Source organism: Bos taurus, chromosome 10, assembly GCF_002263795.3.
Source record: "Bos taurus isolate L1 Dominette 01449 registration number 42190680 breed Hereford chromosome 10, ARS-UCD2.0, whole genome shotgun sequence".
Classification (NCBI taxonomy): Eukaryota; Metazoa; Chordata; class Mammalia; order Artiodactyla; family Bovidae; genus Bos; species Bos taurus.
Window position 1 is genome coordinate 102,454,386 of NC_037337.1, and position 26,957 is coordinate 102,481,342.

At 44.7% G+C, this 26,957-nt stretch overlaps 1 protein-coding gene across 8 annotated transcripts in view; it reads right to left on the reverse strand.

The window, feature by feature from the left end:
- Positions 1-2,455: 2,455 nt before the first annotated feature.
- The window catches only part of RPS6KA5 (ribosomal protein S6 kinase A5), a 217,030-nt gene continuing 192,528 nt past the window's right edge, over positions 2,456-26,957 (reverse strand). For 7 of the 8 annotated variants that reach the window (NM_001192023.1, XM_059890253.1, XM_059890251.1 and 4 more), the window contains one exon: positions 24,245-26,100. In NM_001192023.1, coding sequence (NP_001178952.1) covers positions 25,861-26,100 — 240 coding nt within the window. In that variant the 3' untranslated portion in view covers positions 24,245-25,860. Of the gene's footprint in view, positions 5,261-24,244; positions 26,101-26,957 lie in introns of those variants that run through there. The other variant, XM_059890250.1, reaches the window with a different exon arrangement.

The window sequence follows — 26,957 nt, forward strand, 5'->3', positions numbered from 1 at the left end:
CCTGTCTTCTGTGATGAAAGGATAACCTTAGCGTTACACTCATTTGCAGGAGAGGAAGCTGAGGCCCGGACAGCGTGGGCCTTGCAGCGGTCGGAACACGGGCAGTGCTGAGGGGCCACAGCAAACGTGCTAAGAGGGTGGGATTTGGGGCACAGATCGTCCCCAGACCATCCACCACAGGCTGACTGTTTTCCTGCCAGGCTGGTCCGTCCATTTATTTGCTTGTCTTTTAGCCACTTGTGGTCAGACCATACTGTTCAGCAGAGGGACCCAGGGGAGGCCCTCATAGGGGTTTCCTGTGGGTTCCACAGCAGCGTGAGCTGCAGCCTCCAAGCACCACAAGGTACAACCTGGGGGAAGCGACTGCTGCTTTTGCTGTATCACCCGTGAGATGAAAGTCTGATGGAATAAACGCGTTTACTAGAAACATCCATGGATGCTTTTGTGCTGTGTGCTCAGTCGATAAGTCATTTCCAACTCTGTGTGACCCCATGGACTGTAGCCCGCCAGGCTCCTCTGTCCGTGGGATTCTCCAGGCAAGAATACTGGAGTGGGTTGCCATGTCCTTCTCCAGGGCATCTTCCTGACCCAGGGATTGAACCCGCGTCTCTTGCATCTCCTGTAACAGCAGGCAAATTCCACCTGGGAAGCCCATGGATGCCTTACATACATTATTATCTTACAAACATGAGATAATAATAAGCTTGACTTGGCCCCTGCTTTGGCTCAGGATCGTCTGCAGTCAAACCTTCTGGGAAGTGATCACGCAGACAAGGATGGCAGCCAGCCTGAGCCGTCTGGGCCGTCGGGTGGCCTCAGGGCTCCCCTTCGCCCCACAGCGCTTCCTGGCAGCTCAGTCCCCAGCCTTTGGCATCACTCACCTGGGGATTACTTCTTCTTTGTCTTATAAACAGCCAATCACATGCCTAGGTTAGTTATTAACCCCGGGGCTGGCTCTGAGATTTCAGAACCTTGTCTTCCTCAGATTGAGCACACAAAGCAGAGCTGACCAAAGAAACACACAGACATACAGACACACACACATGCATGCACACACTCACACACAGACACACAGAGACACACACACACACAGACATGCACGCACACACACACACACACACAGAGACACACGCGCACACACAGACACGCACAGACACACACGCACACACAGACACACACACAGAGACACACGCGCACACACAGACACACACGCACACACAGACACACACACAGAGACACACGCGCACACACACACACATACACACAGACACGCACACACACACACACACAGAATGTGAAGCGCAAGCTAGTTTTGAGAGTGTGGCTGGATTTGAGAATTGGTCAACGGGGGAAGTGTGCTGAGACCAGCCTTCACCACGCGATCCTGTTCACATGTGTGTGCATGTCTGGCTCTTTGCACCCCCAGGGACTGTAACCGCCCGGCGTCTCTGTCTATGAAATTTTCCCGGCAAGAATACTGGAGTGGGTTGCCATTTCCTTGTCTAGGAGATCTTTCTGACACACAGAATCCTGTTTATATTATCCTGTATGATATACAGCTCTTTTTAATACCCCTCCCGCAGTGGAAGCCTTCACTGCTCTCTGCTCCCTAGCAATTCTTTCTGATGAAAAGACACGGCTTCCATTTGGTGAGGGGGGTTTCAGTGCCCACATAAAGGGAGCAGGAGGAGATAGGAATGGAGAACAGGGCTCAGAGCAGGAGGGTGGGCTGCAGTTTATTTCCAAGAAATAAAAAAGGATTAAGGTACAGAAAGAGCGGTGCCCCGAGTCTGGAACACTGATAAGAACCTTCCTCCTCTATGGCTCTTTTTTACTTTTTCTGCATCCAGTTTAAAACAAAACCTTAGGAAAAAGTTCCTGCAGTTTTCAACTTGATGCAAATTGTAAACAAATACTATACTGGACACAGCCCAGCTGCAGGGAATCCAAAAGTCAACTGTTAACAAATGAGCTTTACTCTTGGGCCTAATAAGAACCCAGGCTTCTAAGCCGAGGACACCTTGATTTCACTTGTAAATTTTGGTTTTAGTTGGCTGAGCTCAAGAGCGGAAGGTCCTGAGAAAAGCCTCCAGGGCTTGTCCCAGGCTGAGCCCTTCCGGGAGGCTGGTGGGACGGGGAGCGCTTTATCACCTCTGCGGGTGCTGCCCTGCCTTGTCCGTGGTTTTTAAAGGAGTTTCCTGTGTACTGGGTTCATTTGGTGTAAAGAAAGCTTGTCTCACCCAAGCTAAGGAAAAAGACACCCCTCCAAGAGGCTGTGAATCACCCAGGAGCCAGAGGCAGACGCTGCGAGAGCGTGCCCTCAGCAGGGAGACGGAGCAGAGAGGTCACGGCTGAGACCGCGCGGCTGGAGGAGCCGTTCATTCCCGCTGCTGCTGCGACAGCTTGCATGGACACGGTGGCTCAAAGTGACGCAAGTTTAATTTTTGTTGGTTCCTTTTAAAAACAGATTTATTGAGATACAATCACAGATCATACAATTCACCCACTGAAGGCATACAACTCAGGCTTTCAGCATAAACACAGGTATGGACAACTGTCACCATAGCCAATTATAGAACATTTTCAGCGCCTCAAAAAGAAGCCCCGTACCCTTTTCCCTCAGCCCCTTACATCCCTAAACCCCTGCTCCGAGGCGAGCTAGAACCTAGTTCTGTCTGGGGTCGGGGACCGAGGTGGGCCTCCTTCGCAGCGAGGTCCGGCTCCGGGGCTGAGTGGGGTCAGGGTGCGGGGCGCGGGCCTCCGAGCCTCTGCACCAAGGAACTCGGCCGCAGGCGTCCGGCAAGACCAGGCCTGAAGCTCTCGTGCCCCAGGACCGTGGCGGAGCGCCCCCCAAACGGGGGCAGGAGGAGAACCAGGCCCCAGCTCACATGCGACGTGCCCAAAACGCGGCCTCGGCAACAGGGAGCTGGCGCGGGTGGAGAAAGGCTGCCTCCCTGCTTCTCCTGGGAAGACAGTCCCTGGAGCCGGGAGAGAGGGGGCCCTGTGATCTTGGCCCCCACGTTCTGGAGGGGGTCTCATCCTGCTGAGCGGGAGTCCTGAAGTCCAAAGTCAATCTCGCTTGTCTAAGTCAGCGTCATCAGAGCTGGCTCTTCTTGGAGGCTCTGGGGAGAATCCATTTCCTTGTCCTTCTGGGGACCACCCATGTCCTTAGGCCCGTGGGCTCTTTCTCCATCTTCAGAGCCAGCAGCATAGGGTCTTCTCTGCTCTCTGAGCTCCTGCCTCTCCCATGGAGACCCTTGTGGTGACATCAGGCCCTCCTGGATCATCCAGGTTGCTCTCCATTTCAAGACCAGGAAGCTTCCTTTTGCCGCATAAGGCACCAGATTCTGAAAGTGAAAGTCGCTCAGTAGTGTCTGACTCTGTGACCCCAGGGACTATAGCCCGCCAGGCTCCTCTGTCCATGGGATTCTCCTGATCAGAATACTGGGTGGGTAGCTGTTCCCCTCTCCAGGGGATCTTCCAAAAGCAGGGATCAAACCCAGGTCTCCAGCGTTGCAGGCGGATTCTTTACCGTCTGAGCCACCAGGGAAGCCCCATTCTGAGACTGGACGTGGCCAGGGTCCTATTGCAGGGTGAACAGTGGGAGGAGGACGAAACGGGCCCCGCTCAGAAGCCACTCTGGAACCCTGGGCCCAGCGTGGCTCCTGCGCTGACCAGCGGGGGCAGCCCCTTGCGCTGTGGGACTCCCAGGGAGCGCCTTTCCCGAGCACTCACTTAGCACCACGGCGGGGGCCCATCCTACCTGGACCCTCAGCAGAGACTGGCCCTGGCCTTCTCCCCGAGCCCGGGTAACAGTGACTGCCACTCACGGGCCACCTGCAGGGCCTTAGGCGTGGTTTGAATCTGTATGTGACCCTTTGAGGAGACAGTTTTGTTCTCATTTTAAAGACGAAGAAACTAAGGCTTCAGGATGTAACTCATCCAACATCACTTAGTGAAAGAGGGGAGATTTAAAAATATGTCCACAAATTCTTTAGTACTTCCCTTCAAAAGGGGAGTCTAATTCTCCTCTCCTTAAGAGTGGCTGTACTTGGCTGCCAGCTTCTAGAGAATGTGATGTCTGACATCCGACACCAAGACCCCAAAGGAACCATGACTCCCTCCTTGCTCTCTCATAGGTACTGAGCTGAGGGGGACCCAGTTGGCATAGCATAGGGACACTCAAGAGGCCCTGATGAGAGCCAGAGTGAGCCGTCCTGGGAAAGATCAGCCAGCCCTGGTTTAATTAACAATCAGAGGACGGCAGCCCAGACACCATCCTCCCACCTGAAGGAGGGGCTCTGGTGTGTCAGAACCACCCAGTAAGCTGCTCCTGAATTCCTGACCCATAGGGACTGGGAAACGATAAACAGTGGTTGTTTTTAGGCCACTGGGTTTTGGGGTTATTTGTTATGCAGCAACGCTAGCTGACACAGCAGCTGAACTTACGCTCATTCCATCACATGCTGCTGCCTCCAAGAGAGTCTAGTTAAGGAACTACTGATATTTCTTTGGAAGACTGTGTGGAGCTGGCCTTGAGGGGTGGCAGGCGGGTGCGTTTCAGAGGAGAAAAGGGAGGGGTCAGGGGCCGAGGGCAGGGGAGAGTCGCAGAAGGTTGGGCGGGAGGCGGCCAGGGAGGCAGGGAACCCGCCGCCAAGGGCTGTGGTAAGGAAGCCCCAGGCGTTCTCTCCCTGCGATCTGTCAGGGGCTGGTCTCTCCTGGAGTCTTTGGATCCTGACGGGTTCTTTCAAGAAGGGCAATGAACGGCAGCTGCCGGACCAGACCTTTAGAGAACTGCGCGCCGCGGAAGCGCCCCCCGCTGTCAAGGGGCGCAAAGCACCGCGGCCAAGTGCAGGAGGAGAGCGGGTGCCGCACACCCTCCGAGCGCAGCAAGTCCACCCGAGTCGCTCCCCTGAGACGTGAACTGCTGCGAGCTCCCGCGGGGTTGCTTTAATAGCCCCAGTTCTCAAACCAGCACGCTGTATATGAACCACGCGGTCTGCCGCAAGCCGCCCCACACACCAAATCCGGAATCCTGTGTCCACACGCTCACAGGTTTACTTTTTTCTTAAAGTTGAACAAATAATCTTTACACACACACAAGTTGACAGAAAGTAAGCCCTTACTGCTTTGTTAAAAACAAAACCCACATATAAAAACCTTGAGGCCAAACTCCCAAGGCAAGATGATGCCGTATTTCCACGCTGGGCTCCCTTTTTGATTCCTGTGTGTCTTCCAGCGACAACTCATTCAGACCTGCCTGAACAAAGGGGAGATGAGCTGAGACGAGGGGGTTAAAAAAGCACATGCGTCTTACACAAGCAGTATGGGATTCTGAAAATTCTCCGTCAATAGCTCTTAGTATACAAACTCTTAACTCCTTACATTTTACCTTTAATCAATAGCAATACCAGTTATCACTGTTATAAAGCATTCAAATAACATTCAAATGACTATGAATATTTATAGCAACAAAAGAAACGTGTAAAGCTTAGTTCTTCTAAACTAATACTTGAAGATTCTAGCCCAGCTAGAATTAATCAATTAAAAAAATCCTACCATGAAGTATTATATGGGATTCAGGAAAACAGCTATAGAAAAGCTTCTACACACTTACTGTGGGAGACAGCCAACCACTCCCTTTGGAGAGGACTAATACTAGATTAATACTAATAAAAAAAAGAAAAATGGCATAAAGGCACATATAAGAGAAACGTTGATCCTTGATGTGAGGATAATTTTATTTCTTGCATTGTCAGAATGTCTTAAATTCTTCTAGAGTCTTAGGAAAAAAATCATGCAAATAAAATTGTAATTGCATGCCAGTTAAGTAACTATGTCAAAGGTTTGCCCCGGAAGGGCTTTTTCAAAGAGGTTAAAAACCCATTATAATTGCCATCCAAATTGAGGTTTACAACCCAAAGAAGAAATTATCTAGTCCCAAAGCAAACCCTATTTATAGATTTCACATAAAAGGACTTTTTGCTTCTTTATAGCATAAAAGAGGAATTTTTAATATTGGAAAATTGGGATAAAGGTGAGAGAGAGAGAGAAAAAGAGACAGATATGCAGGTCAAGAACCTCATTAAGGCAAGCAGACCATGACAAAGATCAAGAAAAGAAAAATACAAGCAGACATCTGCAAATAGAGCAGCTCCCCTCTTTGATGATAAATGAGTCGTTGGTCCCAGCTGGAGAGGCTGCGGGCTGCCTGGGGTCTGAGTGTAACAGCTGCTCCTCTGCATTCAGGGGAAGGTGACTCAGCCGCTGCTTATCAGGCAGTGGACAGAGCCAGCAACAAAAGGTTGCAATGACACCTTCAGAAGCAACCCTTTTGAAGTTGCAAACAAAGTTTTGACCAGGGATGAACATGCCCCCATATGTCTGAAAAGAGAAATTTTTTTGAAGGAGGTCATTAACTACAGGTCTTTTATTTTAGAAGCACACCCACTCTGGCTGGCGATTCTTCTGCCTGAAGGGCCACCTTAGACTGCCGCATAGCTGATGTGATTGGATGGCAAATAGTTGTTTAAAAGTGTCTAAAAGAGTTAACTTGGCGGCTATCCACTGATAAGCTCTGTAGAGGGTCTGGAGCCCGAGGCTGTTGAGGTGGTGACCTGGAGGCCAGTAAGAACAAGAACAGCTTCCTTCAGAAAGGTGGGAGAAAGCAGAGGGATCCCGCGGGGAGAGCGAGGAGAGTGTGAAAGGAGAAAGAGGAGCAGAGAAGTGAAACCAAATGAAAAGATACGACTCAAGTGATTTACTTTACTGATGCACATTTGGGCCAGAGTGCAAAACAAAGGTAGTGTCATTTCCCAAAGATGGGACAAACGGGAGGATTTAAATATCAAAACTAGGTATGTCCTAAACCTGACCTGCTAAAGCAAGATGGACACACCATCTCAGGCTGCCCTACCTGGCAGCTGGTGCTACACTGGAATGCCTCGCCTCTGCCACGTATCTCCCGTCTTTGGAAGCATGCTCCAGAGAAGGAGCCTTGGCTGCAGGGGGCTGGGACACTCTACTTGAGGTCCGCTCAGCTCCCCTTCGCTAGAGTGCCTGACGCTGCTTCCCAGGCACTGCCCTCAAAGGCACGGCTTCTAGTTTTGAAGGACCTTTTTAAAATAAGAGGTGCTTATCAACTCAACCGCCACAGGAAGCCAAGGACAGAAGTCAGGGGTTTAGCCCATTCAAAAACCAGACATCCCTTCCCTCCTTGCTCACCATAAATGCCAAGTGGAAGAAGATACAAATAAAAGGGGAAGAATATATGGTCAAATTATTAAGAAAATGGAGAAAACCACCCAATCAACGATGAAATCAGGTCAAAAACAATGGGGAAAACCACGGTGAAAACAAAAATGAAAGAAAACCCAGAAAATGATGCCAACCCGGGCCCTTTAAAAAAGGACGGTGTTCAATACAAGATTGTAAATGCTTGCATTGTACTGGAACACGCGACTAGTTCCACAGTTTTAGGGGATTCTTGAACAAAAGGGGCACATGGAAGCAGCGAGGAGGCAGCACAGCCCTCCTGCCCCAAACTGTTTCAGGAAGGGGCTGCGCCAGCACGCAGCAGCGAGGTCACCAGGAAGGAGCGCGGCTTCCAGCAGGAAATTGCACGGGATGGGCGCCAAGGTTCCTAGATTCTAAGGTTCTGGGATATGCTAAAAATACTGCTATGATGATGGTCTGACCTGATCAACTGTGCAGGCCTCTGAAATAACCAAGCCAACTCAAATAGCAGGCAGTCTACAAATTAGCTGGGTGTAGTGTTATGTTCTAAACCCACACTTGGATCTATAGCATACACTCGAAATTTCCCCCCAATACTACTATTCGATGACCTTAAGTACCAGGGTCCAGCCCCAGCTGGATCCAGGGATTCCCTCGGGAGGACGGCGTTGGCGAAATGATAGATAAAAGGAGAAAGAGACAGGGAAAGAATTTTGCAGTTAAGAAAATAGAGGAGAGAAAAGAGGCTGATATTCTTTGGTTTACGCAGAAAGCCAATAAAACCCCAGCACGGGACTTGCTCTGTTCACGTAGGCCGCAGGTGCCCTCTCGAATCGAGGAAGGTGCCCCACCTTAGGTACCTTCTCGAGTGGGTCTTAGAAGCCCAGGCAGAAAAGTGAACGCAGAGAGCCCCTGCGCTCCAGGGAGATCAGCCTGAATAGGAAAAGGAAAGAGAAAGAACGACATGGGGAGACCAAGCTTCGGTGAGCAAGGCCCACACTTTATTTTCCAAAGCAGTTTTTATACCTTAAGTTGTTCATAGAGGATAATTGGGGAAGGGATAGAGTCATGCAAGGACAGCAGTCCTTGATCCTTATCGAAGCCAGGCTTTCTTCCTGCAAACTTATCATATGCAAAAGTTTTAGGTGATTTACATCATCTTCTGGCCAGGAAGCCTGTTAACATTTTATGACCCTTTCCTCAGAAAACTTATTTTTCTCTAAAGGTGATTATTCTAAAGTCAGGCGTCACCCTCCAAAAGCATTAGATAAATTGCCTTCTTTAGGGCAAAAGTGTGGTGGGCTATAACAAGAAAAGAATTAACTCAGGGGTCCAAGGTTGCAAACATTAAAGCTACTACTTACATTTCCATACACCAACTATATTAACCAATACACTCCCAGGGACACAGTAGGTAAGGGATATGGAAACTTGGCAGCAAGCATTAGCTCAACAAAGAAATCCTCTACTAGTTCTATTTTAACTCTCTGAGAAGCTCTGCATTGTTAGAATATCTTAAGCTTCCTGTGCCTCTCGTGGTTGGGAGGCTGTGAATCTGAACAAACCTGTCAGGCAAGCTAGAAAGTCATCAGAGGGGTTTGAATTGAAACACTCCTATTATGCCCAGGAGACTTATTAACTAGAGTTTTAAGTTGATTTTCTTACAGAGAAAGGTGGTCAGGGATAGGCCCCCATTAATGTCAGAAGAGTTGGTGAAAGTCGTGAAATAGTAAGACAGACAGATTTTGGTTTTGGGGTAGATGCTCAGGCAGGCCCAGAGGGGCACCCCTCGAGTTCTGGCTCACCTTGCCCACCGGAACTCTCGGCACCAGAACTCTCCGCATGACCTTGTCATGGATGGGAACTCCCGTGCTGGCTCCCAGCACTTAAGTATTAAAAATCTATGTAATTAAAAAAACTCCCTATTATCAATTTCCACTTCAAAATGCTAACTGATATTCACTATACAGAATCAACAAAGACACAACTAAATTGCTATGTAACAAAGTCATCATTATTAAATAACAGCTACATCTATATTCTGTCCATCTTTGGGATCACTGCACCTTGGATTTTTTCCTCTACTTTAATTGATCTTTCACTGTGCTGCTGAGGCAGGGGAGGACAAGTATAGTTATTCTCATTGTACAGAAGGAGGAGGAGGCACACAGGGGCTGAGGGTCTGGCCATCTGGAAATCCAGTACTTAATTGCCTTCCCACCTGTTTTTGCAAACTTATCAGCAGTACTCATGGAGAGTCAAATGTAATCCATTTTACTCTTCAGTTAAAGCCAACGGTTCAGGAAAGAGTGAAAGAAAAAAGAGAAAGTGAGCTCTTTTCTGGTAACCCTGTTTTCCTTTAAAGGACAAATGTGCTTAAGATGCGATAAGTGTAATTATTAAAAACTGACACTAGGAAACAAAGCCGGGCCCTGACTAAGCTGCACACGAATGGCGGGCTCTATGCTTCATCACTCACAGCTTCCTGGGGCTTCGGTTCTCCCAGGAGGCTCAGTGGAAAACAGTCAACTTTGCAGCCAACTTCAACACAGTGTTCCTAATCACCTCAGAGCTCTTGTGAACAAAAAGAGCGAATTTAATAACATGTTGGTCAACATTAAGAAATTATTATTATTTGGTGAGAGTCCTAGAATATAGAAACATAGTATTATACCTAAGCAATTCATCTACAAAAAAAGAATGGAAATTTCATCTACAATGTTTCCTTAAATCTATGGCTCATAAGCAAACCATTAATTTCCAATGTCTAAATACCTTAAAAGGAAAAAATATTCATGTATTACTCCTATCATATGAAACCTGCCCAAATAAGATTTGAAAATGCTCAATGTAGAGTGCTAAGTTTAATGAAAAACTGTGTATTTGAAGCTGTTAGTATGGTTGGTGATGGAGCAATGATAATTTAGAGTTGCCATATGAGAGGCATATGTGCAGCTTTTATTTTCTCCACATTAAAAATATTTCTTTAAATACAAATAAATTCCAGCCAGCCTCTTATCAGAAAGGAACATTATTAAGTTTGCAAAACAGTGACAATGAAAAGAATCCCAGAATATTAGCAAAAACTGCCAAATATGTTTGCCTTTCTATACATAAGATGAATTCACTGTGAAAAAAGAGAGTTCACTATGATGCTCTGCTTAATTTGCCTACCTCCCAACATAGGCTTTGAAAAACTCCTCTAAACGCCACAACTTTATAAGGGACATGTATAGTTTCATGATATTTCTGCTGCAGAAACTCCTTAGGTTATCACTTCACCCACAAGAAACCCCCAAACCAACCAACCAAACAAACAAAAAATTCAAAAAAAAAAAAAATTCAAATACCCAAAACTCAGTGGAAAGAGTTGACTAACCAAACTAAAATTTCCCATGAAGGCACCAACAATGAAATAGCTTAAAAAAAAAATCACATTTATAAAGTCTAGATAAAAATCAACCAAGTAAACAAAATGTATTCTTTACCTAATCATCAAAAAATAAATACCTATCTCTGGGTGTTTTAAACACCAAAGTTTAGGACTCTGAAGTTGTTGTATTAAATCCAAATTCTAGCCATCTTTAAAGCTATGTTAAAATAATCCCAGAACTCTAGAATGTTATTACCTGTTATAGATCTGTGAGTTCTTTTTTTAATATTTATTTTTATTTATTTATTCGGCTGTATTGGGTCTTGGTTGTGGCATACAGGCTGTTTATTTGCAGGGCATGGGCTTAACTGCCCCACATGGGATCTTAGTTCCCTGACCAGGGATCACACCCGCGTCCCCTGCATTGCAAGGCAGACTTTTAACCACTGGACCAGCATGGAAGCCCCTATATTAGTTCTTTAGGGAACCAAGCTGGTGTTACTAGTTTTAACTATGTGTAGCCTTCTCTTTCATTTACTAAGAAACAAACACTGCACAGATATCTCATACTCGATGGTTGCTTTGATCACTGGTATCAGAGAGTACTTCAGCATAGGCTAGGATCCCAGCAAAGCACAGAGTCCACTTAAGGAACGAGTCTTATTAATTAGGTGTTACAAGTTCCAAATGTATTTCACTGAACTATTCAGTAACTAGCGACAAGTGAATTGTTAAGTAACTAGACAATAGAATAGTATTTTTCCCCTCCAAACTAAGGTATCTATTTAGACTATTAATACAGACTAATTTTAAGTACTTATAATGCAAGTATGAAGATTTGACATTATACTTTATAATTTAATGATCCCTAAATATGCTACCAGATTTAAAACAAAACCCTTTACTATAGCCACCATGATCTGCTAATGTTTGAAAAACTTAACATAAAACCACTGCAGAAACTAACTTAAAGAGCCTACATAAGGAAGATGATGCAGTCCATGGGGTCGCAAAGAGTCGGACACGACTGAGCAGCTGAACTGAACTGAACTGAATGAAGATTATACATTAAGGAGAATAGTCACAAATAGTTAGCTTTTTAGCTTTCATAACATACATATTGGAGAAGGCGATGGCACCCCACTCCAGCACTCTTGCCTGGCAAGTCCCATGGGCGGAGGAGCCCGGTAGGCTATGGTCCATGGGGTCGCTAAGAGTCGCACACGACTGAGCGACTTCACTTTCACTTTCACTCTTCACTTTCGTGTGTTGGAGAAGGAAATGGCAACCCACTCCCGTGTTCTTGCCTGGAGAATCCCAGGGACGGGGGAGCCTGGTGGGCTGCTGTCTATGGGGTCACACAGAGTCGGACACGACTGAAGCGACTTAGCAGCAGCAGCAGCAACATACATACGGCTCAAATGAGTCAATTTAAACACTAATTAGAATTTTGAAAGATTTGAGTTTTTCACTGTATGTATTTACCATGAGAAAAACTTTTATGAATTGTTAGGGGAGTAGGGTTTTTCTGACATTAGAAAGCCAATAAGAGTCTCAAAAGCAAGGGCACCAAAAATTAAAAAAAAATCTGGACAACCTTGCCAGTAGACTTTACTCAAATATCTAAGACAGAATTACTCAGTAAAACAGTGTACTTATTACAAATAATTTTTATCTTCCCAGCCTACTTTTGTTTTAAAACATATATACAATTAGATTAATGATAAAACAAGTTATACTATACATACTACATAATAGGTGTGCTTTATTCTAATATATTAAAAATATTTTAAGAAAAAAATTTTAATGTACCATTTAAAAATACTTTCAAAACATTCACCAAAGTTTATAAAAAGTACTGATTTTATTGTGCTGCAATATATATTCTTCCCATGAAGATTATATGTAAAACAATTTGTGGTTTGAAACACCTTTATTTGCATTTGCTATAAAAGCATTTTGACACTTTTAAAGTTGAATTAATTTTCTTCAAAATAGTTCATATCTTTGCTCGGAAAAAAGAAAATTTCTTGTGCTGTCTCAATTGGTGAATAAAAAGGTTCACTCTCATGTTGATAAAATCTTTGCATTTTATGAGTATAAATAAATTGGTAAGGTTAAATATATTTTAAACGCATACAGTGGAGTTGAGACAGTATAACCTCTGACAATAGTAGACCTTTGAACAACAGGGGGTTTAAGGGTGCCCACGCTCCATGCAGACAAAAACCTGCGTGTAACTGCTGGCTGACCCTCCTTTAGAGGAGGATCTCGTGTCCTGATTTAAGCAGCTAGGGCAGCACAGTACTGCAGTGTGTGAAAGTGAAGCCGCTCAGCCGTGCCCGACTCTCTGTGACCCCACGTTCTATGCAGTCCATGGAATTCTCCAGGCCAGAACACTGGAGTGGGTAGCCGTCCCCTTCTCCAGGGGATCTTCCCAACCCAGAGATTGAACCCAGGTCTCCTGCCTTGCAGGCAGATTCTTTGCCAGCTGAGCCACCAGGGAAGCCCACATATAAGTGGACCCGTGCAGTTCAAACCAGTGTTATTCAAGAGTCAACTGCACTTTCAGTAAAAAGGCACAGTCTTGAGTAGCATGATTTTCTGGTGCTTCGATGGAATTGTTTGAGAAAAAAATAACTGCTCCAAATGACTTTATGATTCAAGAAAATACTTTGCTGCACAAATGAATCTGCTTCTGAGAGAAAGCTAACATAGGTAGGATTAGATATCTGAGAAAAGCACTCACCAAAGAAAAATGTATGTAAAACACAGGGCTGGCGGTCCCTTTATGACGAGGCCAAAAGTGAGGGATTCACCTCAGAGCAGATAAAGTACAGTAATGAGCAGCTGTATGTAATTGCTGGTAAAACGTAGGGCACATCAGCATCCATCCAACACATCCCAGCGCTGGGAAAACAGGGTCCGAAGGAGGTGCCCTCTGTCAGGCTAGGTTTTTGAGGTTTTCGGCAAGAAGCACATTCACTTTGAACCCAAGGACTTAGGTTCTGTTCTAAGAGGCTTTCCAAACATAGTATCAATTGTGTTTCAAATAGAGTTGCTGCTGAAATAAGGATGGCTGGGAAGGGTATTCTCTGAATAGCAAGGTGTTAGAACTGGCTTCCTCAAAATGACTGTTTCCTCTCTGGCTGGTAGTTCTTCTAGGTGTATGTGATTTTGAAAAAATTAAGATAACATTCATAGAATATAAAATTCACCATCTAAACACATTATTGACTGAGGGAGTTTTGCAGAAACTAATGTCTGTGGCCGTCATACATCTCCGGTCAATACTGTGCTAAGCGGACAATCCGGTGGTCTTTAGTATAGTCACAATGCCGTGCAACCATCACCACTATCTAATTCCAAACGTCCTCACCATCCCCAGACCTTATCACCCATACACAGGCAGTCACTCCCATTTCCCACCCCACCATCCCCGGGAACCACTGATCTGTGTCTATGGATATGCCTATTTGGAACATTTCATATAATTGGAATTATACAACATGTGGCTTTTTGTGTCTGGCTTCAACTTTTTTAAAAACCTTTTTACTTTATACTGGGGTGCTGGGCTTCCCCGGTGGCACCAGTGGTAAAGAACCGCCTGCCAATGCGGGAGACGTGAGACGAGGGTTCGATCCCCAGGTGGGGGAGACCCCCTGGTGGAGGGCCTGGCCACCCACTGCAGTGTTCTTGCCTGGAGAATCCCATGGACAGAGGGGCCTGGCGGGTTACAGTCCATGGGGTTGCACAGAGTCGGACACGCCTGAGCGACCGAGCATGCACAGCGGATTAACAGCATTGCGGTCATTTCAGATGAACAGCAGAGGGACTTGGGCTTCTCCTCCTCTTAACTGGTGGTTCTTAGACCATTCCAAAAGGGCGGTGATTCCAAGGACACTAAGCCAAGGTGCTGAGGGCTCCTGGCCTGTCCCGACTGCACTTGAGTTTCTGGGTCTCAGTCTACCTTCTCTTGTGATGATGTTCTAGCTCTTCGACTGCCTCTGATCACGTGAAAATGGACTGTAGTTGGAGGTACAAAGGGTCATCTCTGGAACATGTCTTTGGGATAGAAAATAATCCATTAGGTAAAATTTCTAAAGTGGGAAAGAACAGCAAAGGACAGAGGGGTAAACTTTTTTATTTGACCATAATATCTTAACAGTGCTATGCGCCCAGGTTAAATTTTTCTCAGTGACATTTAAGCTATTCTGGAAGACTGAGAACACCAGGCCGTTTTTCAGCCTCTCAGAGCGTTTAGTGAGTGCTCTGCAGCGTGTGAAAACTGAAGTGAGGAACGACAGGCGGCTGGTTCTTTATCAGACTCACGGTGACACTCATGGAAAGATTTAATCTCAGAGTTAAATTTGTTCTCCATAAGTCAGTTCCTGGAGCTTCAGCTCAAACTGTCATATAATCGTGTTTCAAACTGAGTTTTTTACATGTTTATTTTGTCTGCATGATGTGAAAACTCACAGGTAGAGAATTAAGCATGATGTCCTAGCTCTGCAGAGGCCGAACAAACACTGGTGTATTGCGTGTGCACCGTGAACTGAAGCCATCTCAGCGGGGCTTTTTAAAGGGCTAGAAACATTTGTACAAAACAGGAAGGTGCTGTCATCCGAAAGGCCTTAGTCTACCTTTCTCCCCCTAGGCGTAAGCAAGGTCTTTAATTGGTACAAGCACGACACAGAAGCCGTTAAGTAACAGGAAGCAGAGATCTTACCTAATTTACTCTTATATCACCTGTTTCTAAAATAGTACCTGGCCTGAAGCAGGAGCTAAAAAACGTCTAGTGCATGAAGGAAAAATGAACACACGTGACCCTGTGACAGCCGCCCATGTGACCCTGTGACAGCCGAGTTCTCACAGCAGGAGCCACTGTGGGGAAGCGTCAACAGTGATCAAAACGACCATGACCCGATCTCTGCTTCGGCCGCAGTGGAGGAGCAGTGACCGGGACTAACTCTCCCAGCGGAAACGACTACGGAAGCTCGATAACACGTGAAATCTGCTCATGGACATCACGGAGCAAACCAGTGCAGGCAGACCCTGAGGAGCTGTGCCCCTGAAAGAAGGAAGCACATGGGGGTGAGCTCCTATTCATTCTGCCTCCTCTGGAGAAACTGAAAATTCACAAAGGGAGCGAAGCTGAGCAGAGAGCAGCCCGCCTGCCCACGCGGGACATGCAGGTCTGAGCCCTGGGGTGGGATGGCTCCCTGGAGGAGGACCACCCACTTCAGTATCTCTTCATGTATATATACAACATATCTTCTATAAATAATAGATATGGTGGTATATGTGCATGAAAAGATACAAAAAAAAATCTACAGAATTATAAAGTGAATTTAGTAAGGCTGCTGGATGCAAAGACAATACAAAAATTAATTTTATTTCTACATGCTAGCAAAAAGAATTAGATAATAAAATACAAACATCAAACAGCTAGAAATTAAAAAAAAAAAACTAAAAATAAGTCTAACCTCTACATGTAAATCTTAAAACATTGCTGAGACAAATTCAAGAAGACAAGTAATTAGAGGGATATACCATGTTTATGGATTGCCAAACTCAAAAAATTGAGAAGATACAAATTCTCCTGAAATTGATCTAATTTTTAATGCAGTTTCAATTAAACCCTAAGGTACATCTACACGGTCCCTTAGGGAAACTGAGACGCTGTTACTAAAATGTGTCTGAAAATTCAAAGGGTCAAGAGTAGCTAAGACCATCTGGAAGATCAGAGGTGTCAGAAGTCTTACATTATCATATGCGAAGACTTAACAATTCCAACTGCAATGCACCGAGCTGTTCAATATATTGGGCTGGGTCAGGTGAATACTCTTACAGAAACAAATGAACTTTGGCTGTTTCCTCACACCACGTACAAATACCAGCACTAGGTTAACCGTATGCCCAATGTGAGTGATAAAACACGCTTTAAAAATTTAAGAATATTTTCATAAGATCGGTGTAAAGCTTTATTAAACAGGACACAAAAATCATTAACCATAAGAGAAAAGATTGGTATATTGGACCTCATAAAAATGAGTGCTTTCTGATCATCAAAGGTCACCATTTGGAAAGTGGAAAAGCAAACCAAAGAGAAGATATTTATAATAATACATCAGACCAAAACCTCATTATCACTAAAATATAAAGAACCCCAGCAAATCAGTAGGAAAAAGACAGACAACCCAATAAATATGAAAAAGTAACTTGAACAGGCACTTAACAAGAGACAATTTCCAAACCGCTAACAAAGATATTAAAAGGTATTCCATGACACTGCATTAAAAGATGTTAAAACTGCGATCGCTACTTATGTAGTCAGTGTTCCATTTTGACTGATCCTTTTGGCCACAGAATGTCAGGGGTCTGAACAAAAGGCAGTAGGAAAAGTCTGGAAGGACGGAGGCAGGGAAACAGAGGAAAAAGTTATCAATGGGCCCCCTAAAGGAAAACAGCCACCTTACAAAGCCTGTACCCAACAGGTTAAATAAGTTTATCCACACAGTAGACAAAATTATTAAAAGGTGTTTATCCATATGGTCATTGAAATATCGAGACCACTGCTATACAGTAGCCCTCTCCATGTTCATACCAAATGTTTGTATCTCAGAGTTGTACGGCTGCTCACTTTCTCACGTAGCATTATCATTTCCCTATTCCTTTACAATTTCCATCCCCAAATTTACTTCTCTGCCCCAGTCAAGTCTTTATGTCTTTGATCTTAATTATAACCTATAAATGTTAGTCAAAACGTATTAAGAAATAGTGAGTGAAACACCAGTGTTCAGTTCAGTCACTCAGTCATGTCCAACTCTGTGACCCTATGGACTGCAGCACGCCAGGCCTCCCTGTCCATCACCAGCTCCCAGAGTTCACTCAAACCCATGTCCATTGAGTCAGTGATGCCCTCCAACCATCTCATCCTCTGTCATCCCCTTCTCCTGCTGCCCTCAATCTTTCCCAGCATCAGGGTCTTTTCAAATGAGTCAGCTCTTCGCATGAGGTGGCCAAAGTACTGGAGTTTCAGCTTTAGCATCATTCCTTCCAAAGAAATCCCAGGGCTGATCTCCTTCAGAATGGACTGGTTGGATCTCCTTGCAGTCAAGGGACTCTCAAGAGTCTTCTCCAACACCACAGTTCAAAAGCATCAATTCTTCGGTGCTCATCTTTCTTTACAGTTCAACTCTCACATCCAAATACGACCACTGGAAAAACCATAGCTTTGACTAGATGGACCTTTGTTGGCAAAGTAACGTCTCTGCTTTTTAATATGGTGTCTATGTTGGTCATAACTCTCCTTCCAAGGAGCAAGCGTCTTTTAATTTCATGGCTGCAGTCATCATCTGCGGTGATTTTAGAGCCCCCCAAAATAAAGTCTGACACTGTTTCCACTGTTTCCCCATCTATTTGCCATGAAGTGATGGGACCAGATGCCATGATCTTCGTTTTCTGAATGTTGAGTTTTAAGCCAGCTTTTTGACTCTCCTCTTTCATCAAGAGGCTCTTTAATTCATCACTTTCTGCCATAAGGGTGGCAGATCTGCGTATCTAAGGTTATTGACAATTCTCCTGGCAATCTTGATTCCAGCTTGTGCGTCTTCCAGCCCAGCATTTCTCATGATGTACTCTGCATAGAAGTTAAATAAGCAGGGTGACAATATACAGCCTTGACGCACTCCTTTTCCTATTTGGAACCAGTCTGTTGTTCCATGTCCAGTTCTAACTGTTGCTTCCTGACCTGCATACAGATTCCTCAAGAGGCCGGTCAAGTGGTCTTGTATTCCCATCTCTTTCTTAATTTTTCAGAGTTTGTTGTGGTCCACACAATCAAAGGCTTTGGCATAGTCAATAAAGCAGAAATAGATATTTTTCTGAACTCTCTTGTTTTTTCGATGATCCAGAGGGTGTTGGCAATTTGATCTCTGGTTCCTCTGCCTTTTCTAAATCCAGCTTGAATGTCTGGAAGTTCATGATTCACATACTGTTGAAGCCTGGTTTGGAGATTTTGAGCATTAGTTTACTAGCGTGTGAGATGAGTGCAGTGCAGTTCAGTTATGTCCGACTCTTTGCAACCCCATCGACTGCAGCATTCCAGGTCTCCCTGTCCATCATCAAGTCCTGGAGCTTGCTCAGACTCATGTCCATTGAGGTGGTGATGCCATCCAACCATCTCATCCTCTGTCATCCGCTTCTCCTCCTGCCTTCAGTCTTTCCTGGCATCAGGGTCTTTTCCAATGAGTCAGTTCTTTGCATCAGGTGGCCAAAATACTGGAGCTTCAGCTTCAGCTTCAGCATCAGTCCATCTAATGAATATTAAGGACTGATTTCCTTTAGGATGGACTGGTTTGATCTCCTTGCTGTCCAAGAGTTTTCTCCAACACTACCGTTCAAAAGCATAAATTCTTCGGTGCTCAGTTATAGTCCAACTCTCACATCCATACATGACCACTGGAAAAACCATAGCCTTGACTAGACGGACCTTTGTTGTCAAAGTAATGTCTCTGCTTTATTAGTAAATGCTGTCTAGGTTGGTCATAGCTTTTCTTCCAAGGAGCAAGACTCTTTTAATTTCATGGCTGCACTCACCATCTGCAGCGATTCTGGAGCCTAAGAAAGTAAACACCAGTGTAGGGATACATGAATGTGTGTCCGTGGTCTCGGAACTGGAAAGCAAAACCCGTGCAAGGAGGCACAAGTGCCGCGGTGCACGAAGACGCAGAGGCCGCGGTGGGCGCGGACGGCCTCCCTCCGAGCCGTGGCTGGTGATGCTTTTACTCTCAGCTGTCCACACAGAACTGAGGGGGAAAAGGTTTTTCATCTTTTTCTTCCATTTACTTTCTAGGGAGAAAAAGTCTTATCTTTATATAAAGTTGTGGAAGAATTTACATAGTTACATAGATTACTGCAGTTTAGGTTACTTTCAACACGTGTTCAGTTCCACACCTAGAGATGCATCACCATTTTAGGCCGCGGCTGCTGCTAAGTCACTTCAGTCGTGTCTGACTCTGTGAGACCCCATAGATGGCAGCCCACCAGGCTCCCCCGTCCCTGGGATTCTCCAGGCAAGAACACTGGAGTGGGTTGCCATTTCCTTCTCCAATGCATGAAAATGTAAGTGAAGTCGCTCAGTCGTGTCCGACCCTCAGGGACCCCATGGACTGCAGCCTTCCAGGCTTCTCCGTCCATGGGATTTTCCAGGCAAGAGTACTGCAGTGGGGTGCCATTACCATTTTAGGCAGAAGTACACAATTAAAAGACGCTTGCTCCTTGGAAAGAGGGTTATGACCAACCTAGATAGCATATTAAAAAGCAGAGACATTACTTTGCCAACAAAGGTCCATCTAGTCAAGGCTATGGTTTTTCCAGTAGTCATGTATAGATGTGAGAGTTGGACTGTGAAGAAAACTGAGCGCCAAAGAATTAATGTTTTTGAACTGTGATGTTGTAGAAGACTCCTGAGAGTCGCTTGGACTGCAAGGAGGTCCAACCAGTCCATTCTAAAGGAGATCAGTCCTGGGTGTTCTTTGGAAGGAATGATGCTAAAGCTGAAACTCCAGTACTTTGGCCACCTCATGCAAAGAGTTGACTCATTGGAAAAGACTCCGATGCTGGGAGGGATTGGGGGCAGGAGGAGAAGGGAATGACAGAGGATGAGATGGCTGGATGGCATCACCGACTCGATGGACGTGAATTTGAGTGAACTCTGGGAGCTGGTGATGGACAGGGAGGCCTGGTGTGCTGCAGTCCATGGGGTCGCAGAGTCGGACATGACTGAGCAACTGAACTGAACTGATACAAGTTATAAATTAAAATGCCAGCCTTTACAAAATTCCTTTATGTATGAGTAAATGTGGTTTCCTCTTTTTTAAAATTCATGCAATCAAGTTTTTAAGGGTATTTTTCAAAATTTTAGTACTAAAGCAGTACCTTTATATGTGACGTAGGACCTTTATATTCCTCTTCTTAGCCATCAGAAGTATGAGAATTATTGTGCATTTAATCTTTCCTTGTACCAATATTTGGGGCTTCCATTGTATCTAAGCTTGTAAAGAATCCGCCTGTCATGCAGGAGACCCCGGTTCAATCCCTGGGGGACTGGTGGGGAAGATCCGCTGGAGAAGGGATAGGCTACCCACTCCAGTATTCTTGGGCTTCCCTGGTGGCTCAGCTGGTAAAGAATCCACCTGCAATGTGGATTCGATCCCTGAGTTGGGGAGATCCCTTGGAGATGGGAAGAGCTACCCTCTCCAGTGTCCTGGCCTGGAGAATTCCAAGGACTGTATATCCATGGGGTCGCAAAGAGTCAGATACGACTGAGCATCTTTCACTTTCACAGTATTTATAATCTGAGCAGACAGGGTAGCACTACAGGACCTAAAATAAACTGTCACGAATGATCAAATGTCTACCACGGCAACAGGTCTTTAACGAGGATTATTATCACACATCCATTCCAACTCAACAGCGCCCATTTACACAATCAGGCTCTTACAAATTTAAAAATAAAACCGCAGTTAAGAATGCCAAGTTCCTCAACCATGCTGAATTTTAAAACAAATAAAACATGAGCAACAATGATTTTCCAAACTATCTTCAAGCAGAAATGCCAGGAAGTAAACCTGAGCATTTTGTGCATACAACTTAAATTTCCTTTTCTAAGTCACGACATTTTGGAGGGTCGTTCTTTTGTTTTATTCTTCTTTTTCTACATAGGAGGACTTCAAAACCTGAAAGATCAAAACTGTTCTTGTTTGTACGGAAAGGAACAAGAATGAAAATGGAATTTTAATTTTTTAAGTGAAGAGACAAATTTTATAGAACTGTATAAATTAACAATGTCATGCAACGTTAAAGGCTAATGGAAACCACGTAATGCTAAGAATTATCCCCGTTTCCTGTGCTCTGGGGAAAAACTGCTGCATTAAACACTACGTGACCAATTTGAAGTATTAACTCCTTCTGACAGACTACACACTATTGTATTAATAAGTAGAAAAATATTACACAATGTCCTTCTACCTATTCTGTCAGAAATGCACCAGGAAAATTAAGCCTGATGAATAAATACCAAGATTCCTGTCTTTTAATTCAAGTCTCCTTCTAGATACAAAACAGCAAGGTTTCACCACGTGTTCAGAGGAATAATGGGAAGGAAATGGCTGACAATGAGCAGTACCTGTTTTGCACTAGTATGAAGAAGCCAAGACAGACTGGGGAATCACTTTAACTTTGGTCTGCTGCTGCTAAGTCGCTTCAGTCATGTCTGACTCTGTGCCACCCCATAGATGGCAGCCCACCAGGCTCCCCCGTCCCTGGGATTCTCCAGGCAAGAGTACTGGAGTGGGTTGCCATTGCCTTCTCCATAACTTTGGTCTAATAGTAGGTAAATATAAAATACAGATACCTGCTTAACTCACAAATTCATGAACTAAAAAGTGGACAACCGCCTTGGGGAATGAAAGCATTAATCACGTAATTACGTAACAGGGAGCTGGGCACACAAAGGAAGGGGCTCAGGAGAAACATCTTGAAAGCTCAAAGGCAAGAAATGAGACGAAACAAATGTTTTTAAGATGAAAAATGCTGCCTCCTTGAAAATACACTTTTCCCCCATATAAAAAAAATTTTAATAACTACCCTTTAGGAAAACATTCTAAGAAATAGCACAATTTGGAGTTACTTAACATGATAGCAAATAAACCTTCATGCCGCTGAAGCAGCTCTTTTCTTTGGACAGATCATACTTAGAAACTTTCTTGCATCTGTTATTTTATGACTACTTTTACTTTCTTTGAGTTTGACAATAACTTGAATTTAAATTCTGAATTTCATTAAAGCCTGACACATAACATTTTCATGGCAGATAAAGGTATTAAATAAAGGTTGACTCTTGCATGGTGTAAATAAATTAAAGACCAGAAATTGGGATGTTCTAGTGTAAGATATTTCAGAGTCCAAAACTCAAACAATTTAAAGACATTTCACTATATTACGTAAATCATCTATAATTATACTGCTGTGGTGTAAGCAGCATATCTGAATTTAACTTATTTACTTAGATCTTAATATTAAAAGCATGATCACACAATCACCAAATCATGTTCTTATTACTGATCATTAGGAGAACACACAAAGTAATCAGGTGGTCTCACACACCTATAAGGTCAACAGTGTAGAAATGTTCACCATTTTGGTACCCTGTTCTTAACATATGACAGTAACAGGTGTTTGGAATGAGGGTAAGGTAAGTAAGTAGACAACTTGTATACTTGTATAAAGTATTTGAGAACATACTTAAAAAAACTGAGATACAAAAGGAATTCTCTTATTAAAAAAAAAGTCACAGCTACCTTAGTAGGTGCTTTTTTTAAAAAATAACTCACCTTATACAAAGCCATTTACACAGTTATTTAAGTTCTCAGCATATCACAGATATTTAAGAAATCAGCAGAAGTACAAAAAAATAAATAGAAGGCGGTCTTTCATGGGTAAGTGAATCTGCAATTCCAAGAGAGATCAGAATATTGAAATTAACTCTGGAGACTTGATTTTCTGTTCCAGTGGTTCAGTGGTTTATTATTTTATAAAGGGTTGGAAGAATTAATGAATTTTAAAACAGCTTATTTAACTCATTCAGCACAGGATCTGGCAGAACAGTTAGAGACCGGCTTTTCAATGTGTCTTTCCTCTACTGCTTCTGCTTTCTTATCCCTGCTTCTCAGCCACGGACGGTTACAGATACAAGAATCAGAGCGTATATGGCATGAAAACGGCACACCGTGACCAATGAAGGAAGCAGGGAAGCGGTGATTTGGTTCTATCTCCAAAACCATTATGTAGAGGATTTAATGTTCATATTTGTCTTAAAGCTACTTCTCCTCTTCTCCTCATACCAAAGAGGAGTCCTTTCATTTAACGTTTTCATATAAAGTATTTTTAAGGTTTTTGATGTGAATACATGAGAGCTTCGTGAATTTTACAGTGTCGTTCACGGACACTGACGGCCTGCGGCGTGAGGGTGGGGACGGGCCCTGTGGGCTCTGCTTCGAGCGCTCCTCGAGGCCACTCGAGGTTCTGAAGGAAAGCCCAGCAGCTGACACACCGGCTTTCTCTTTCCTTCCTCGTGCGCTGCCCGTTTTACCATTTCGTCAAGTCCTCCAAGGTGGCAAAGGTAATAAATGTAGAGAAACCCACGAACTTCCAAAATTCACGATGCGTCACTTATGCCATCAGTCATGAGGGTATACTGACTATCTTTCTGGATCATTTTCCCTTTGCAACAAAGCCTCTGTAGTTTACACTTTATTAGTATTTTCTCCTAGAATGCACAGTTTTAAAAATGTATGGCGCTAACTCACACATTTCTAGATACTGTCGACCTTACTATAGATGTAAGTGGACATTTTCTTCGTTATTTTAACTCTGTGCCTGATGGAATCCCAGTCTGTGAATTAGCTTGAGTTCGGTAATAATGTACCTCAGATTTACCACCATTGCTAAGAAGGACCAAAAGCTAGAAGCACAAAAGTTTCATTGACTCAAGAATTATGCAGCCATTTGGGCCACTGAAAAGCATAAGTTATTCCGATAATCACTGTGAACAAAAATGTGGACAGGATAACACATTTTGAAAATAGTTTAATATTTGCCATTTTTGTTGCCTGTGCTATTAATATATACATTGGTTCAGTAATAAATATGCTACTATTACATAGAGTGCAATATTTTAGTATTCATAACTGGTTGAAATTAATGCTGCTATTATCTCAAGAAAGGAATAAATAAATATCATGCCCGATTCCAAACTAATGCTCGAGAGGTTATTGTTAACAAAACTGACGACATAAACACACTGGGCATTACCTTTTTAAACATGATTCCTGTAAACACAGCAAAAAATCATTTTCTCAGCCCTGACATTTTGTGTGGTGGCTTAAAAAAAATACAACACACAAATCCTACCACTTCCTCTCTTGCATAGGGAATGAATTAATCATATTTCAAAATGCAGCGATCATTCAGTGAAATGTCTTCAGCACACAACGCTTGTTTTCGGTTATGAACTCAGAACTTTTGAGCTATACAAGTGCTCTGCATAAGTTTATAAAATATGCTTTCTGGATTTAAAATTGAACAGAAAAACTTCCAAACAAGTCATAGATATGATTCTAAAACATTATGTACATAATACCTGACTACAGGAGGAAAAGCCTCACCGTAGCACAGCACAGTGCAGCCACGAGCACAGCGCTCAGCAGGGCCCCGCTTAGGCTCTCCTCACATCAGTGCCTCTGGGGCCGATGACGCCGCCATACCTCACGCCCTTCCATGGTGCGTCCTAAGCGCAAGGGGGTGTGAGGGCAAGTTTAAAGTAGATAATGGGGGCAAAAAGGCAAAAATACAGTACATATGCTTTAAAGAGTGCACTTTATAAAACAGCTTGCTTTATTCATATTTTTTTTTATAAAGTGCAATATTACTTAAAACAGAGACATGTACCTTAATATTCTGCAGTAACCATGAAAACAAACTGCCAGGAAAGAGCAGTGCAAAACTAAAAACATACGTAGCTTAGCATGCATCTCAGCGAGGCCCCAGTACACAGCGTGGGACCTGCATGTGCCTTTTATTTGACTTTTTAGAAAAAGATTAATAATCGTAGGTTATCGTCATAGGTAACCATATTTTAACTAAAATAAAAACAATAAGTTAAAGTCCTCTCTCAAGAAATAAGTATACACCACACATAAAATTCATGACAGAATCTTTTGGAAAACAGTTAGACCTTTTTTTTTTTTTTGCTGATAAATCACTGTTCAAAGGACGCGTATCTCTTAAAAACCCACCATACCCACAAGGTGAAGCAACAGGTATCATCACAGTCCTAGGAACTCTTGCTGGCGGACCTCTGATGACCCTGTGACTTACTGTCAGCGGCTCAAACCTCACTGGTCGCCACTCAGATGGACAGACATTGGTGCCCTCTCAGCAACAGTCGTGCGGGCGTCACCCAGGTCACTAACAGCATCCCGTGTGCTCTACTCACAGTCCCATTCTCCGCCCGGTGCTTCTGGACGAGGATAACCAATTGGGTTTTCCTGGAAAAATTCCCTACGGGGCAGATGCCAACGGATCCAGCGGGGTGCGGCTTCTGAGACACAGAGCCCGGCCTCCAGGCAGGCCGAGGGCGCTGAAGGGGTGGCGGAGCCTGGCTCGGTCCCCAGGCCCCCAGCCGCTCAGTCCTGGAACTGGAAGAGGCTCTCGGGGGCGCCGCCGTCGGCGGGGTTGCCGGGCTGCAGCGCCCTTGTGGGCGTGCTCTTGCCGTGCGAGTGGGAGGATGAGGAGTGCGAGCTCTCGCTGGAGCTGCTGCGCGTCTCCGTGCTCGTGCTCGTCTTCTTCATCCTCCGCCTCTTCGCCAGCGGGGCCTTGTCCACGTTCTGGAGGCAGAACCCCTCTCTCTTGTATTTGTTGAAGGCCTAGGGGAGAACGGCAAGATCAGCACTCACTGGAGGGGCTGATGCTGAAGCTCTGGCCGCCTGATGCGAAGAGCCGACTCCCTGGCAAGGACCCTGATGCTGGGAAAGACTGAAGGCGGGAGGAGAGGGGGACGACAGAGGATGAGATGGCTGGAGGGCACCACCGACTCGAAGGGTATGCTGCTGCTGCTGCTGCTAAGTCGCGTCAGTCGAGTCCGACTCTGTGCGACCCCATAGACGGCAGCCCACCAGGCTCCCCCGTCCCTGGGATTCTCCAGGCAAGAACACTGGAGTGGGTTGCCATTTCCTTCTCCACAATAGACATGAGTTTGAGCAAACTCTGGAAGGCAGTGGAGGACAGGGAGGCCTGGCGTGGTGCAGTTCATATGGTTACAAAGAAGTGGACACGACCGAGAGACTAAATAAGAAGGGAAGAAAAAAGGGGAATGCCACAAAAGTGAAAGGGCTGAAGCTCCTCACAGTGTGACTGACAGACGACGCGTGGTCGGCAACCACAGCTCCAGCTCGTCCTAGGAAAGTGAAAGTCGTTCTGTTGTGTGGCTCTGTGACCCCACGGACTATACAGTCCATGGAATTCCCCAGGCCAGAACACTGGAGTGGGTAGCCTTTCCCTCCTCCAGGGGATCTTCCCACCCGAGATCGAACCCAGGTCTGCCGCATTGTGCGCGGATTCTTTACTGAGTATGAGGTGAGCCACAAGGGAAGCCCTAGGAACATGGTCCTTAAACCACCGGATCTAAAGCTCCAGGAGGGTACAGAAGTCAATGGGGAAGGGCTTCTGAGGGCCCTCTTGCAACCCACCAGCGAGGGTGTCCAGGAGTCCCAATTCTCGTCAA